Genomic DNA, 16,963 nt, shown 5'->3' on the forward strand with positions numbered 1-16,963 from the left:
TGGCAGGACTAATACTAACCAAACCCTCAAGAGTCAGGAGCATAACAGAACATCAGTTTATGGAGAAGAATGCACCTTTATTTTATACATGCAATAGTATTGCATCCTAGGGGGCACCCTTGCCTATGTCCAGATGCTGTAGCAATTGAAGTGTCCTGGTGAGCGTGGACCTTGAGCAGAGGGACATAGTCGGTCATGTGGTACAACCTGATGAAAATTCACGTCCCACAGCGGTGTCCGCTTGTTTCCTAATTGCCATGCTTAGGTCTATCGGAGGCAGGCCTCTTTCTCCCCCTTCAGTAATGCTAGGTAAACATTGGAAATTCTTTGTTTTCAGCTTACCGTGTCCTAATAGAAATTGATGTTGCTTTCCTTCTCTTGTTAATTGTTGTTTTACTTACCTATCTGTACCTCCAGACTGTACATTTTTCATACATAAGAACTCTATCCTTCACTCTTAATCCTCAGTGGAACTAAAGAAGCAAACTGAATAAATGAACATTCTTTGGAATTTTCTAATAATTGCTGTCATATCCAAACACATTGCCCTCTCCAGTATTCTCAATCTCTGGGAAAATCATTTCTGTAGAAGGCTGGTCCTATTCATAACATTGTGAGTCTTCCTGATTCCATTCTCAAAGGTAGCCTGCCTTTGACTTTGGTGTTTGAGATGACCTTGCTGTTCACTTCTTCCCACGATTACAGATGGCCATAATAATAACCTGTGAAAACAGTGCTGTGTTCTGCTGTCAGCTTTATCTCCTTATTGTGAATATTACTTGGTCAGAATATTTCCAGTGCAGTGTTCAGAATATAAAGTGGCTATAGAGAAGATCTACTAAAGTCATGTTACATTATGAGGCTACTATGGGAAGACATACTAAAAACAATAAGATTATCTCAGTGAAAGGAAAAATAAAACAAGAAAAAAAAAAACAAGAAATATAGAAGATATAAGTGAAAGTGAAGTCTTGCTCAGTCGTGTCTGACTCTTTGCGACCCCATGGACTGTAGCCTACCAGGCTTTTCCGTCTGTGGGATTTTCCAGGCAAGAATACTGGAGTGGGTTGCCATTTCCTTCTCCAGGAGATCTTCCCAACCCAGGGATTAAACCCGGGTCTCCCGCATTGTAGGCAGATGCTTTACCGTCTGAGCCACCAGGGAAGTCCATAGAAGATACAGTATTAGTTCAAAAAATATTTAAATATTCCATGATTTAACATTCAGATCACAGAATATTAGATACGGATATTTGAAAACAGTCTGTTTAAATCACATAACATAAAAGGCAATACTACTTTTAAAGCCTTTGGTAAATCTCTAGAATACCTTATGAAACCAAATTAAAATAGAAAACTTTTTTTTTTTTTTAGAAAATATGTTATTGTATTTCTTTTCTTTTCCTTTTTTTTTTTTTTTTAAGAAAAAGTTGGTCAATATGGACAGCCCACTGGTTCTGCATGTATAATTTCAATACAGTAAGTTTTGATATGTAGAAGGATCTTGAGTCAAATAACTATTAATTCTGTGATCTCTACTTGATAGACATTGAGGTTTAAAAGATGTGTTCTGTGTTTTTTTAGATGGGTTGAAACAGGTATTTCTATTAACCTTTAATCCGTAGTGATCAGAATATTCACAAAATAGGGATAAAAAAGATTTTGTATTCAAAGACAGCAGATTCAAAATGGTAATTAAGAGAAACTGAACGTTTGGCATGTGTTTTTAATATTTTGAGATTGGTGTTATAAAGTCAGCTGGGCTTACCCATAGCTTTTGGAGCTACTCTCAGGCATGGTCGGTAAGATAACCAGGGTCCAGCCTCATGCTGCAGTTGTGCCACACATTGAACTCTGTAATTAACCATGTCCTGTCTTTCTGTTATGTCCTCCTTTGTCTAGGTACTCGTCCTCACAAGTGCCCAGACTGTGATATGGCCTTTGTGACTAGTGGAGAATTGGTGCGGCATCGTCGTTACAAACACACCCATGAGAAGCCATTTAAGTGTTCCATGTGCGATTATGCCAGTGTAGAAGTAAGTTCAGTGTAGAAGCTCAGCTCCTTGTTGGTTCCTTGTCTTAAGAAGATCCTGATTCCTGTGTGAGGATAGTTTATATCCTCATAATACAAGAGAGAATACCTTACTAGATTACTACCACTCCTCCTCCCCACCACTAGAAAAAAAAATTCCCTAATGAGTGTGAAAGGTTTACCCATTAAAAAGAGAGTACTAATCCACATGTTATTAATGTTACAGGCAAATTCTACCAAACTTCAAAGAAACAAGTCACTATACCAAGAGTACTTTAAAAATGGAAGATTTTATCACCATAATTATTTGAGGTTACCTTGTTACCAAAACTGGATTCAGTTCAGTTCAGTCGCTCAGTCGTGTCTTGACTCTTTGCGACCCCATGAATTGCAGCACGCCAGGCCTGCCTGTCCATCACCAACTGCCGGAGTTCACTCAAACTCACGTCCGAGTTGGTGATGCCATCCAGCCATCTCATCCTCTGTCGTCCCCTTCTCCTCCTGCCCCCAATCCCTCCCAGCATCAGAGTCTTTTCCAATGAGTCAACATTTTGCATAAGGTGGCCAAAGTATTGGAGTTACAGCTTTAGCATCATTCCCTCCAAAGAACACCCAGGACTGATCTCCTTTAAAATGGACTGGTTGGATTAGGATACTTCTAAAAAGAAAACTATGTCTTTTTCTCACAGAAAAGCCAAAATTTTAAATAAATTAACAGACCAGATTTAGTAATAGAGTATTACTAAAATGTGATTATTAAATAGAATGTATCTAAAATGTAAGAGTAATTGAACATTAAGAAATTATTGGTGTGTACTACATTGAGAGATTAAAGAAAAACCACATGATCATTTCTGTAATTGAAAAACTACAGTATGTGATACTTGATACTATTTAAAGTTCTAGCAAAGTCAAGTGTAGAAGAAAATGTCTTTATTATGAGAAGTATCTACTGGCAGCCTATAGTAAACCCAGCCTAAGTAGCTTTGGAACAAGAGACCATTCTCACAGTTAGAATTTCAACATTGTATTTGAAATCCTAGATAATAGCATAAAATAAGTAATGAATTATAAATGGAAAGACAAAACTGTCATTTCTTACAGACATATTTTCTTACATAGAAAATCCAAGAGTATTGACTGACAAACCTAGAGCATCTGAGTTCAGCCGAGTGGTCAGATCCAAGGTGAATGCCCAGGAGTCAGTGACTGATGTAATACCAATACTAGAAAACAGGTTCAAATTTGACAGCAGTAAAAATGACCTGGGGGTAAACTGAACAGCAAAAACACCTAAAACTTATAAGAAGAAAATGTCTCAGAATTTTCCAAAGGAGACTAATAAATACACATTTCAAGTTGATTCTGAATTTCAACTGGAAGTGTATATATGAAAAATTTTTGAAAAAGGAAAGAAGGGCTTTTGCTATTGGCTATCATAAAACTATATGATAAATGAAGGCAGTGTGATGTTGGAGCAAGAAAAAAGAGTTGGCTGAAAAAGAATAGATCTGTAGTGTACAGGAATTTAATATGTGAGAAGTCCTAGAACTGAACTGAACTATAGTCCTAGAAAGAGAATTATTCAGTAATATTGTTGGAACCATTCTTTAGCCTTAGACAGTGTATGAAATTTTTACTATTTATTAAGAAGTACTGGGGGATTTTAGTGTAAAAATTGGAACACTTTTGAAAATTTTCAGGTCAAATGTTAGTATTTGAAACCCTCCTTAGAGTCACTCTTGTTGGAAAGATACCCAATTGAAGATGAAAAGCATAAGTCCATAGGGAGGAAGGTGAGAGGCCGCTGGTGCCTGGCCTGTCTGGGAAGTGCTGTTGAAAGAAAGAGAGACTGAAGGGAATTAAAATGCACTTATAAACTTGGATTCAAGTTTGTTAGCAACTTGATCCATAAATAAGCTTGAATTATTTTAAAACTATTCTGGAGAATTTCAGACATACAAAGGACAGGGATATTAGAGGCAATAGTTACAGAGGAAGAAATACTGTCGTTTAGACTTTTTCTGTTACGAACTTCAGTTTCCAAAACCAAAGCTTTGGGGCTTGACCCAAGGTGTTCATGTCACAACCTATGTTAATGCAGGTTTAAGAGGTTTTGTTGCTTTTGTATTTCAGGTCAGCAAATTAAAACGTCACATTCGCTCTCACACTGGGGAGCGTCCTTTCCAGTGCAGCTTGTGCAGTTATGCCAGCAGGGACACATACAAGCTGAAAAGGCACATGCGAACCCATTCAGGTAGGGCTTCTCCCTTGCTTGCATTAATGAACCACTTTTTAGTGGATCCCATGGCACCCTGTGAACCACCACATACTCTTATTAGTTACCCAAATGGAAACAGGCATGAAAATAGTATATAATTGACAGATGTTCTCTGGCATACCTTCAGAATTCATTGCTCTGAGTATACACTGGAGAATGGAAATTTTTTACTGTTAGAAGTCTGGGTAGATTACCTAACCCAGCCTGTCAGTTTTTCAAAGTACAGTCTTTTTCTAAAAAGGAAAACTTTCAGGTCCTCCTGCCATCATCCCATCTGCTCTCCTCCAAAAGTAAGTACTGCTGTAGAAACTACTCTTATTAACATGAAGGACTCTGTGGCAGAGCTGGGCAGAGCAGAGGTGGTAGCCACAGTTTGGGACTTCTTATTCATCTCTCAAGATAGGCCTGAGCCAGGCAGTGGGCCTGAGCCTCATCCTTCCTGAGTTAAGAACTGTAGGTCCTCTGTGGCTTGGCATATCTGCCACCTGGTATCCTTCCAGTTAAATAGCAGTTACTTAGTCATTTCATCTAATTTGTTCATTCTGTATTTTTTTCTTTGAAGGGGAAAAACCTTATGAATGTTATATTTGTCATGCACGGTTTACCCAAAGTGGTACCATGAAGATGCACATTCTACAGAAGCACACAGAAAATGTGGCCAAATTTCACTGTCCCCACTGTGACACTGTCATAGCCCGGAAAAGTGATCTGGGTAAGTCAGTTAACTAGTGGCAAATTCAATAAATTTTGACAAGTCTATGAAGATAATGATCACAGGTTACTTCCTTTTCTGACTTCATGAGTTTTGTGTGTTGTGAATGGCCTGCTGTTTAATAAACGTCATTGCTTATGCTATTTTCTTCTGTCTCTTCTTTCTCTTACTGAAGCTACACTACAAAATTTTTTCTTGACTATACCTCATCTGTAAATAAATGGCAGCTATAATGAGAGGAAAGTGTATTTTTAATTAGTAGCCTTCACTGGTAATGTTAAAAGTCCCCCAATAGGAAAGTAACATAGTATGGTTCAAACTAAGGTCAGTCCACTTCAGTTTTGGTTTTTTTTTTTTCCCCCAGAATATTTGTACTTTAGGTAATTAGACTGTTGTGTTGATTTGGTGATAGCTATAATTCTGTACATAATTAAGCTACAGTTAATATAAAGGCAGAGTTTGGTGGTAGAAATTTTAGGATAACTCATATGCTTAAAGATAAGGTCACCTGAATTTATCCCTTTGTGTTTCTTACTTAAAATAGTTAAAAATACTGCCCCAGTCTGTTCTCTGTCCAAAATACATTGCTCCCTACAAAATAATAATAATAATGCATTTAGATAAATTGTATCTTGCAGGTTGTCTTTATACTTTTATTTTACTTTTTTACTTATTTGATCTTCACAGCAACCATATGAAGTCATCAAGGCGTATTTATTTGAGCTTTGTTGGTGATAACAGGTGTCTTGACCAAAGTGATACAACACAGCTTATGAGTGGCAAAGCTGGACTTCAGTCTCCTGGAACCCTCTAGAGCTGTTTCTCACACTGGGGCGTGTATAAGTACCCAGGTCATATCAGGAGCATACCAAACCATATCATAAACCTGGCCTGTCTTTCTGCACCATTGGTTTTACTCAAAAGGTTTTGAGTAAAGTTATACAATTGAACTAGTATCTTAAAACATTTTTACATTAATATGACTATATTGAACAAACTGCAGACTGACATAAAACATTTTTAAGATGAAACTGTGAGCTTGAAGTAGAGGACATTGGATTCCACGTAAGATCCAGCAGGTCATGTGTTCATCCTACTCTGGTGTGGAAAGGATTTCAGAAAAATTTAAGAAGTACTGTTCTCAGATAAATGAAAGAGTTTTACTGTTCTTACCATATAGAAACTAAAACCTAAACCAGTAATATCTCATGGTACCGTGTGAACTGTTAGGCCACTGTTTGGATTATTTGATTTTTTTAAGTTATTCACTATCCTGATGCAAATGAAAACCTTGAGTGTTTTGTACTTGCATGATAACCTCTTAGACCTTACATAATGAACTCTTTATGAGGTAGTTAAGGAGCTGTCAAATAATAGTTATCTCCCCAAACCATTCCCAAACCAAGTTTGTGTTCCCTCTTTTAAAGCAGGTCTGATTTCACATTAATATGCAATAATTAAGATTCATCACCTTGGGATACAGGAAGGCATGGGCTTTGGAGGCAGACCTACCAGAGTCAAGATTCACCTCCAAATACTTACTGTTCTAATAAGGTGTTTTTTTTTTTTTTAAACTGATAATATAGGGATAATTCCAACCTTACAGAATTATTATTGTAAATATTTAATAAAAACATAAGAAAGTCTTTGACATTAACTGTTAGGTCTCTCTGTCTGAGGAGCAGAAGTTGAGTCTAAGAATTACTTGAAATGATATATTTATGTATAAAAAGTCTTCATATAGTGAACATGTGTAGGGAGTAAAAAAGTGAGCCATCCCTTTCTCTTACCTTATTTCCATTACCCAGAATTGGCCCTCTTTAAGTTTGATACGAGGCTTTCCTTGTGGCTCAGTGGTAAAGAATCCACCTGCCAATGCCTGGAGGAGGAAATGGCAACCCACTCCAGTATTCTTGCCTGGGAAATACCATGGACAGAAGTGCCTGGTGGCTATAGTCCATGGGGTCGAAAAAAGTCACTGTTTAGCAACTAAACAACAACAAAAGTTGGAAGTGATAGCACCTTGATTGAGCAGATGGTTAGCACCATAAATTCTTGATCCTAAACGCAGCTGGGCTCCTCAGTTTTCCAGCTGTTTGTCCTCATCAGTTGTGTTCCCATTCTCCTCAGTGAGTGTGTCCCATTAATTCATTCCACAGATGTTTGAGCACCTGCTATGTAGGAAGTACTAAGACAGTAGGGTAAATCATTAACTTTGTTTAAACCTCTAACCTTCTTTCCCTTTTCTCCTTGTCTCAGTATGTAACGTCTTTCCTTACTTTAGACACACAGAAAATGCAGCAGGTTGAAACTTCAAATTTCCTCTTTCCAGATGTGTAACTTACCTGCATTCATCCTCTTTCCCTATCGGCTTCTAGAGACCTTGTGTCACTCTTCGTGTCTGTGGCCTGTCCCTTTGCCTTGATTCCATTCTTGTGTGTTCCTGGAAACCTTTACATGATCAAGTATTGCTTCTTTACCTTCATTTTCATGTTCTCCTTAATCTTTCCCCTCAACTCTAAATGTCCTTGCCCCAAAGACAGACACACAGCTCAGGCTTCAGCCCTGTTCCACTTACTCCTTGTCTCAGTAAGTGGCTCCATCGTCTGCTCAGTTTTCCAAGCCAGAAACCTGGAGGTCATTCCTGATACCCACCTTTCTCTTCCTCACTCTGGTCAGTCACGACTAAGTCCTGTTAATTCAGCTTCTTAGGTCTCTCGTCAGGTCCCCTTTCCCTCCATACCCACTGCCATCTCCAGACTGCCACCTCCTGTCACCTGTCCAGTTTTAACATCTCAGCTCGTCTCTCCATGTCTGTTTTTCCTCCTTTCTTTCCATTTTCTGTATAGCAGCCAGAGTAACTATATTCAGAAGCAGAAAGAAATGTGTTCTTAACTGTTCGAGATGTTTGTGTTTTCGCAAGTTGGACTGGGCTTTGTGTTTCGCTTTCAGGTGTCCACTTGCGAAAGCAGCATTCCTACATTGAGCAGGGCAAGAAATGCCGATACTGCGATGCTGTGTTTCATGAGCGCTATGCCCTCATCCAGCACCAGAAGTCACACAAGAACGAGAAGCGCTTTAAGTGTGATCAGTGTGATTACGCTTGTAGACAGGTGGGAACCTTCATAGTTAGAAAACGATTAATGTCTCATCAGTGTTGGGTTTTATCAAAGGGTTTTTATATATACCTTATATGAAATTAAGTCCGGGACTTGAGAGAAGGGAAGAATTTGGTACTGGGGCCTGATGCTTGGGAGTGATCTACAGAAGCAGCCCAGCAGAAGCGAGTGTATCTGCTAGGATTTGGGGAAGCAGCTTTGTACCCAATAAGGTTTACATTATCCTCTCAATAACCAGTTCTGGGCCTGGACCCTTGGAAGAGAAAGGTCTTTAGAGTTACGCATGCAGGTGGTAGGGGATAGCAGCCCGACGACAGGGTCTGAGACCTTCCTTCACCGCGTTCTCTTTCAGGAGCGGCACATGATCATGCACAAGCGCACCCACACTGGGGAGAAGCCTTACGCCTGCAGCCACTGCGACAAGACCTTCCGCCAGAAACAGCTCCTCGACATGCACTTCAAACGCTATCATGACCCCAACTTTGTCCCTGCGGCCTTTGTCTGTTCTAAGTGTGGGAAAACATTTACACGCCGGGTAAGAGTCAGAACTTGACTTCCTCCCTTACAGTTCTGGATACCATCCATGTTCTTGATCTTCTATTGCAAAGCAGGGCAGTTTTCTCCACTGAGATTATAGAAATGAACTATCATTTGGAAAGGGTCAGTCATTTCCACCCCACCACATCACCCCTGTCCATGTGTGAACCTTTCCACTGATGGGGAACTCAGTATTTTTAACAGGTCTGTCTTCACTTAGGGTCATGTTAGTCAGGTCTGCACAGGACAGGGAGCCTGGTCTGATTCTCCCCTGCTCAGAGGACCTATCCCCATCTTCTGAGCAGCTCTCCTCTCCCACCCACCCTTTTCTCTCTCTCCACCCACTCCAGATGGAGACCATTTTCCCTGAATGGGAAGAGTATGTTCAGGACACATTTAGCAGGCACAAGAACATTGAGACTTAATATGGATAACCACCGCCCAGTTGTTTTTTTTTATTAAGCTGAAAGAGAACTTCCAATTTTAATCTTACCTTTTTTAGTAATGTGAACAAGGATTTTGTTCCTTTTGTTAGAATACTATGGCAAGACATGCGGATAATTGTGCTGGTCCAGATGGTGTAGAAGGGGAAAATGGAGGAGAAACGAAGAAGAGTAAACGTGGAAGAAAGAGAAAGATGCGTTCTAAAAAGGAGGACTCCTCTGACAGTGGTAAGTGACTTTTGTTTCTTGAGTTAGTTGAAAGTGGCAGGTTTTGGTGCAGAGTTTACAGTGTATTTACGTAAGGACGTGCTGGAATACAGATAGGCCATTCTCTCATGCTTCCTTTAAACCTCTAATATATTTACAACAGCAGTTAGCTTATTCCCAGAGCAATTTTTTTTTCTTACAGTGTTCCATTGCTTGATAAGAAATGTTATGTTCAGTTAAAGCTGAAGCAAAATTAATATCTTTATACTCAGTTTACTCAGATTAGTGATATTCTAAGGCCAGCAGAGTTTCTTTTCTATGTTCATAGCTTTTACATTTAGGAAGCTGGTCTAGATTTGAGCAGTGAATCTAATGGACATGAAGAAGGTTGCTTAAGCATCCTGACCAACTTCTGGTTTGACTGCCTGTGTCAGCCTAGCCTTGAGATGTGTTGATCAAATCCATGAAGGTCAGCCTTTCTCTTCCTACCTTAATCTCCCCATTTATAATTTAAAACTTTGCCTATTTTCCTACCACTGATGTTCTTTGGGGTGTTAGTCATGAAATCCAGGCAGAAGGTATATGTGTTGAGGTGCTAGACTCATGAAGTGGGGTGGAGAACAAGAGTGTTGGTAATGTAGGAGTCACATTTGATGATACAAACTCATTCCAAAGTGTGAGGTTTTATAATGTGGATGCTTGGGCTACTGGCACCTAGTTGAGAAGGCACATCCGTGGCTTCAGTGTTTGAGACTTGTGGAAAAGGGTGCAGAGGAGTTCTGTTTTGGTGAAGCTGCTTACAGATAACGCCTGATGGATTTCTGAGGATCTCTAAGTTTGTCTTCTATGTTGCTTGTCAGAAATAGTGGGAAAGGAAATGAAATTTTTGAAAACTGAATATATCTATCACTTTGTTGGTTTTATTATAAAAGTTCATAAAAATACTAGGTCTTTTATATTTAAATATATAAGAAAGTCCTTTTTGGTTTTTTATCTTAATAAAGCCTTCACTTTTCTATTCAGAACTTTTTATGGGAGAATATTCATCTAAGCATAGAGTAATTTAATTTTTGCTGCCTTCTTTAGTGGAAAATCTTGGGTTTTAAGTGAATGCCTCCTTTAAAATGTCACTTTGCTTAATTTTCTTTTTTCACTTTGTTTAATTTTTATAAAAGCACATCACACTCTACTGAGAATCATTATGGAATCCCTTTGTTTGGTAAAGAAATTGAGTAGACTATTGGGAGGTGCCAAGGAATGTCAGTGGGCTTCACGAACCAGCAGAGCTGCTCATATAAACTTGAGCTTCAGGACACCTGTATCAGCTCTTGGCTGCCGAGCCTTCTCCAGCCACAGACATTCCTTTTTTCTCATGGTACTGCTGTGGTCACTTCCGTGGCTCATCTCCCAGCAAGACCAGCTCCACTCTCCTGATTGCACTTTTACCAGAATCAGCTGCACAGTTTAGTGACAGTTCCTAATAGGTTTCTATGATTCCTTCTTTTGTCTTCGGCACTGGAGAAGACAGGAGGAGGAGTTGCATAGCTTTGTTTGGGGCCTGTTGTCTCTTCATCCCAGGATGTTTGGACTGGTGAAGGCCAGAATCATATTTGTTCCCTCCCAGAAGTTCTGTCTGTTGGTCATCAACAGAAATTGACCCCCAGAGTCTAATGCTATTTTCAAGGCTTTTAACCAAAATCTCTCCAATCCAATAAGCTTTTGACCCTATTGACTTTGTGTGCTTCTCCCCCTGCCCCCCCTCAGTTCTGACTGAATTTGTTTAGCTTTCTAGGCGTTGGGCCAACCTAGGCAGTAGGGGGCTTGAATAAGTTCAGCAGGGAAGCATGTCGTTCTTGACACGCTGCCACGGACCAGTACGTTCCCCACATTTTCACTTAGGATTTCAGTCACTTGACAAGGCATTTTGTCCCGACGATCGGGCGTTTACCCACAGATTTCTAAATTTAAACATTGGGTGTGAGTGAAAAAGAATGTGCTTGTAACCTGTGCTTCTTGGAGGAAGGCAGGCAGGATGTCTTTCTGCCATGGCAGTGGGGGAGGGGTAGGAAGAGCTCTCCAGTTGCCTCAGGTGTGGGTGGCAGAACATCCCCAAACTGCGGTTAGTTGTGTCTTATAAATCACTTCAGTTTCTCTGTTTTTATAAAAGGAGGGTAATGCCTCTTACTTAATGAAGCCTATATGGAATAATGGAGAATTTTTATAAACTCTGATGTCTAGTGCAAAAAGCATCTGTGATGATGTGGTAGAATGTAAGTTGCAGAGCACAGTTACAGGCATTAGCTCTTTGTGATCCTTGAGAGTGCTTTAGAGATTACACAAGGAAACTGAGGTTCATTGTGGTTATCATCCCAGGTCACACACTTAGGAGATCTGAGACTCAAAACGGAATTATCAGGCTCTTCATCAGTGTTCTTTTCTACAATAAGTCCCTCTCTTTTTATGTGGTAGTTGCTTTAGGGAGAAGGTCAGGGAGTTAGGAGGACCCACTGGGTTTGGGACAGCAGGGAATTAAATCCCCAAATTTGATCTCAACACTTTCCTAGTAAATGGGACCTCATGGTGCTTCAAGAACTTTATACACACACACACACACAGCTTCCACTACTCTTTAGGGGTCCATCTCAGGCTTAGTGTCCTGTTTTATCCGTGTATAGTAGGTAGAGGGAACATTTGTTTCATTTTGAGCTTAAAACACCACTTGGCAGGGGTGTTTATATAACTGGTGTAAGGTGGAGTTGCCTTTAAGAATTTGAAACTCAATATTCTGATATCTAAAGCCAAAAGAATATCCAGTCCACATAAAATATGAATAATGGTAATCAAGTTGATTTGCTTATTAATTTAGTATTAATACCAGCTTACTTTCTTTAGTGCTGAAAACAAAAATTCCAGTGAAATGTAATTTTTAAATGGGCTATTAACAATGAAAATAAACATTTAATCAGACTTCACAGAATACGTGATTATTTGTGTGTTGCTTTTCCTTCCTCCACTCGTCTCCTTGCCCCACCACCTCTTCTTCCTGATTTCATGAGAAGAAAATGCTGAGCCAGACTTGGATGACAATGAGGATGAGGAGGAGCCTGCCGTGGAGATTGAACCCGAGCCAGAGCCCCAGCCAGTGACCCCAGCCCCACCACCTGCCAAGAAACGGAGAGGACGCCCCCCTGGCAGAACCAACCAGCCCAAACAGACCCAGCGTAAGTTGCTTGTCTCAGCTCAGTAGGCTGGCGTCCTCTCCTAATGTGGGGAAGCCAGACAGGTCCTTGTTCTCTGGATAGATGGGAACCGAGCCATGAGAACAAGTTAAGGTCACACTGGGAACAAATTCTCAGGAAGCGATTTTTTAGTTTTTTATTGGGGAACATCTGAGAAAGTCTCTAGAGGATTGTTAAGTTTCAGCAAGATAAAGTCCAGAGTCAAAGGGTACTTACTATGAGATGGGTATTGTCAGTGTCAGAGGGTTTTACAAAACAATTAGAGTCTTAGTTAGCTGGTAAAATTGACATGGTAATGAATGTAATGTATAAGAGCCAAATTTTAAAGGATGGAGGAATAAAGGGATTTCCATGATGACAGTGTCCCTCCTAAGAAACCCAGACCCATGACATGGATTCTGTTGCTGCCTTCCTGATTTATGAGAAGACATTGGGGAGCAGTCCTGTACTGGACATGGCCCTTGTAATTGCAGGCTCTAGGGAGTCTCAGGTGTCTGTTCTATTCATGAATCTCCGAAAAGCTGGCAATTCTTTTTCTTTCTTCAACAAATGCAGTGTTTCATCTGTTTTTTTAATATGTTCCTTGAGCCCCATGTCAAAATGTCTTATTACAGAGGGGTGGTGGGGGAACTATTTGACCTACAAATATTTGAGTGAACAAACTGGTGGTAGAACCCTCGGTGTTGGACAGCTTCAGATGCAAAAATATCAGGTTCTGGAACTTCTCTGGAGGTTCATGGCTAAGACTGCACTCCCAATGCAGGGGCCCCCAGGTTCAATCCCTGATCAAGGAACTAGATCCTGCAGGCCACAGCTAAGCTCGTGTGCTGCAACTAAGACCTGGCACAGATAAGTTTGTTAAAAGTGTCGGGCTCTTGCGCTGCAGGTGGGGCATCTCTGAGACAGGCCTGCCCGCGCCCTCCACTCTGAGGCCTGCCTTGACTCGTGCGCCCTGCATGTTTTGCCTGTGTCACACTGACTGTTGTGAAGCCCTAATCTATGAGATACAGGAAAGCTTAAGGTTTTTAACACATGATTTGGGAGGCATATGAAGAGGAATGTCAGTACTTTGTTTTTTGGTACTATCTAGAGTATTTGGGCTTTGTGTATGGCCACATTATAGGTTATTAAGTCTTTTTTATTGATGTTCTCTATATCAAAACTGAGGCTTTCCTGTGTTGCTGACTTTCATTTAGTGTCAAAGTCTGAAAAGACCCTTGCAATTCTTGGGGGCTTTAATGGAGCATTTGTTTTCTTCATGCTCTTCTTTGCCAGCAACAGCCATCATTCAGGTCGAAGACCAGAATACAGGTGCAATTGAGAACATTATAGTTGAAGTCAAAAAAGAGCCAGATGCAGAGCCTGCGGAGGGGGAGGAAGAGGAGGCCCAGCCAGCTGCCACAGATGCCCCCAACGGAGACCTCACGCCTGAGATGATCCTCAGCATGATGGACCGGTGATGGCAGGGCCTTGCTCCTTGCCAGGACTGCTCTGGGCTGTGTTTAAACGGCCTGCATCTTAATTTTTCTCCCTTCTTTCTTCTTTTGGCTTTGGGAAAAGCATCATTTTACCAAACATACTGAGAACTAAAACTTCAAGGATGATGTTAGAAAATGTGATTTAACTAGAACTTGCTGTTTGATGTTAGCAAATCATGGAATGTTCTGAGTCCCTGAGGGTTTACTGTGAAGTGCTGAGGACAGTGTTCACGCCTCCCTGGTTTTCTTAGCTGGAAACAGAGACATTGAACCCTCTCTCTTGCAATGGTAAACCACTCCAGAAACCACCACCGGGTTTCCCAGAGTTCTTACAGTCTTCTTCCCAGGAGAGTTTTTAATTGTAAATGCAGACTTGGGAAGGACTTAAACTTTTAAACTGGTTTTTGCTTTTGCTTTTCCCTGACTCCCTTTGCTTGGAGTCAGCTGCACACCAGTAGTATGGCATGCTACGATTGGTTTCTGTCCTGAAGACTTTGCCTCTTTCTTGGCAAAGTTTCTGGTATGGTCAAGCTTGTAAATAACTTTTTTTACATTTTAATCTTTTCCATTAATTACGAGGTTGAAAAGAAGTGCAGTGTAAGAAAACCCAGCATTTTAATTACTTGCAAATTAAGTTACTACAGATGGTAGTTTGTAAACGTTGACGAGGAATTGGATCACAATCATGTCGCAGAACGGCACCGAGACTGCTGCCCTAGTGACGGACACCCACATGGAGCACCACGACTCCAACCCATGGAGCCAGCATTTGAACCTTGCACAATTAACTTTCAGTTATGATTTCCCATCTACGTTTCCTTTGCTTTGTTCGTAGCTGAGTTTCGTGTTTTATAAATCCTCTGTTGAAGCAGAAGGGTGATTATGAGTGGGTCACAGCAGCTCTTAAAAGCTGGGCCAGGAAATTTCACTAGGTCAGTAATTTAAACTTCGGATCTTCAAAAAAATAATAATGTGAAGCAAAACCAACTCAAAGTGATTCTTGCACATGAACTGTCACATGTTTAAAATGTGTTTTTTAGAGAGCCTCAGTCTTGCTGATTTCAACACTTTTTTCTTCTGTGTATTGCTTTTAAGAGAGCCATCAGTTAGCTATCAGACTCTAGGTTGATGCATTTTGTACTTAGCTGTACTGTGTGATATTTTTCATTATTTTAGGACGCCAACATGAGACCTGTAATAAAATATGTAATGGGGTTGAAAGCTGGGGAGGAGGATCTACTGCTGTACAGCTAATAAATCATAACGGATTAACAAGCGCTCCGAACACCCCCACTTGTGTGATTCCTGCCTAACCAGGGGCCCAGGGGGGTCTGTGTGCATAATCTCAGACAGCGCAGGCCTCTTTCAGAAGTGAGCTGTGCTTCCAGGATGACCACTTCTGTCTAGCAGATGGGCGATGATCTTGGCAAGTGATGGACTATTGAGGGCATCAATCCTGCTACAAGTTTTAATGCCCCAAAAGTATATGAGTAGAGATGTGAGTCTATACAGCTGCCAGCCCCCATGATCCACATAAAGAGTGGATTCCCTGTGGTAGAGCAGGTGGACCACAGAGCTTAAAGTAAAAGGGGCCAGTGGGGAGCTCTGGCCTCAAGATCTCAGCTCAAGATTTCCCTGGTGGTAAAGTGGATAAGAATCTGCTTGCCAATTCAGGGGACATGAGTTCGATCCCTGGTCCAGGAAGATTCCACATGCCGCATGGCAACTAAGGCCGGCACCACAGCTACCAAAGTCCACGCACCTGGAGCCTGTGCTCCACAGCCAAAGAAGCCATTGCAGTGAGAAGCCGGTGAACCTCAGCGAAGAGTAGTCCCCGCTCAGCACCACTAGAGAAAGCATTCACGCAGCAGCAGAGACCCAGCAGAACCCAGATGTAAACAGATTAATAATAACTTTTTAAAAAATTGGCTCACAGAGAACTGGGATCATTGCATCAAGCTTTGCTAAATGGCAGGGGAACAGAGAGAAGCTGGACCCTGGGGAAGTTCTTCTCTTGTCTGCCCTAGAGAAACTCACTTGAAAGGGGAGACCGATGTGCCACTACCAGACTGCGGGGAGAGACCTAGAGAGCATAGCTCCCTGTTAGCACCTGGGAAGCATGCTGGGAAGGGAATGCGTTAGGAAGTTTCTGTGTTGATGAATTACCATCTTGCTGTTGTCCATTTCTGAGCAGATTGCTCTGGCAGACCCATTGTAGGTGAAAGCTTTGGCCACAAATTACAGGGTTTTTTGGTTACTGAAGTATAGTTGATTTATAATGTGTTACTGCTGTCCAGCAGTGTGATTCAGTTATATATACATTCTTTTTTTTTAAATACTCCTTTCCATTTTGGTTTATCATAGACTATTGAATATAGTTCTCTGTGCCATACAGTAGGACCTTTTTTTTTTAAATCCATTCTATATATAAAAGCTTAACATCTGCTGATCTCAGCCTCCCTCTCTGTCCTTCCCTCTTGGCAACCACCAGTCTGTTCTCCATGTCTGTGATTCATAGATAAGCTCATTTGTGTCATATTTGAGATTCCACATATAAGTGATAGCATATGGCATTTGTCTTTTTCTGATTTACTTCATTTAACATAATTTCTAGTTGCATCCATGTTGCTGCAGTAGCGCTTTTCATTCTGTTTCGAGGCTGAGTAGTCCATTGTGTATACATACCACATCTTCTGTATCTGCTGATGGGCATCTAGGTGGCTTCCATGTCTTGGCTCTTGTAAATAGTGCAGGTAGGAACATAGGGTGTGTGTATGTGTTTGAATTATAGTTTTGCCCAGATATGTGCACAGGAGTGGGATTGCTGGATCAAATGGTTTTTTATGATGGCCATTCTGACTGTTAAGAAGTGGTACCTCACTGTAGTTTTGATTTGCATTTCTCTAATAGTGATGT

General features: G+C 40.9%; 1 protein-coding gene across 18 annotated transcripts in view; it reads left to right on the plus strand.

The window, feature by feature from the left end:
* Nucleotides 1-15,324, plus strand: part of CTCF (CCCTC-binding factor) — a 42,178-nt gene extending 26,854 nt beyond the window's left edge. For 11 of the 18 annotated variants that reach the window (XM_042231800.2, XM_027978089.3, XM_027978088.3 and 8 more), the window contains 8 exons: nucleotides 1,902-2,035; nucleotides 4,168-4,288; nucleotides 4,875-5,024; nucleotides 7,977-8,137; nucleotides 8,496-8,678; nucleotides 9,216-9,351; nucleotides 12,390-12,551; nucleotides 13,845-15,324. In XM_042231800.2, coding sequence (XP_042087734.1) covers nucleotides 1,902-2,035; nucleotides 4,168-4,288; nucleotides 4,875-5,024; nucleotides 7,977-8,137; nucleotides 8,496-8,678; nucleotides 9,216-9,351; nucleotides 12,390-12,551; nucleotides 13,845-14,029 — 1,232 coding nt within the window. In that variant the 3' untranslated portion in view covers nucleotides 14,030-15,324. The other 7 variants (XM_042231803.2, XM_060398389.1, XM_060398387.1 and 4 more) reach the window with 2 other exon arrangements.
* The last annotated feature ends 1,639 nt before the right edge of the window (nucleotides 15,325-16,963 follow it).

The sequence above is a fragment of the Ovis aries genome, chromosome 14, assembly GCF_016772045.2.
Source record: "Ovis aries strain OAR_USU_Benz2616 breed Rambouillet chromosome 14, ARS-UI_Ramb_v3.0, whole genome shotgun sequence".
Lineage (NCBI taxonomy): Eukaryota > Metazoa > Chordata > Mammalia > Artiodactyla > Bovidae > Ovis > Ovis aries.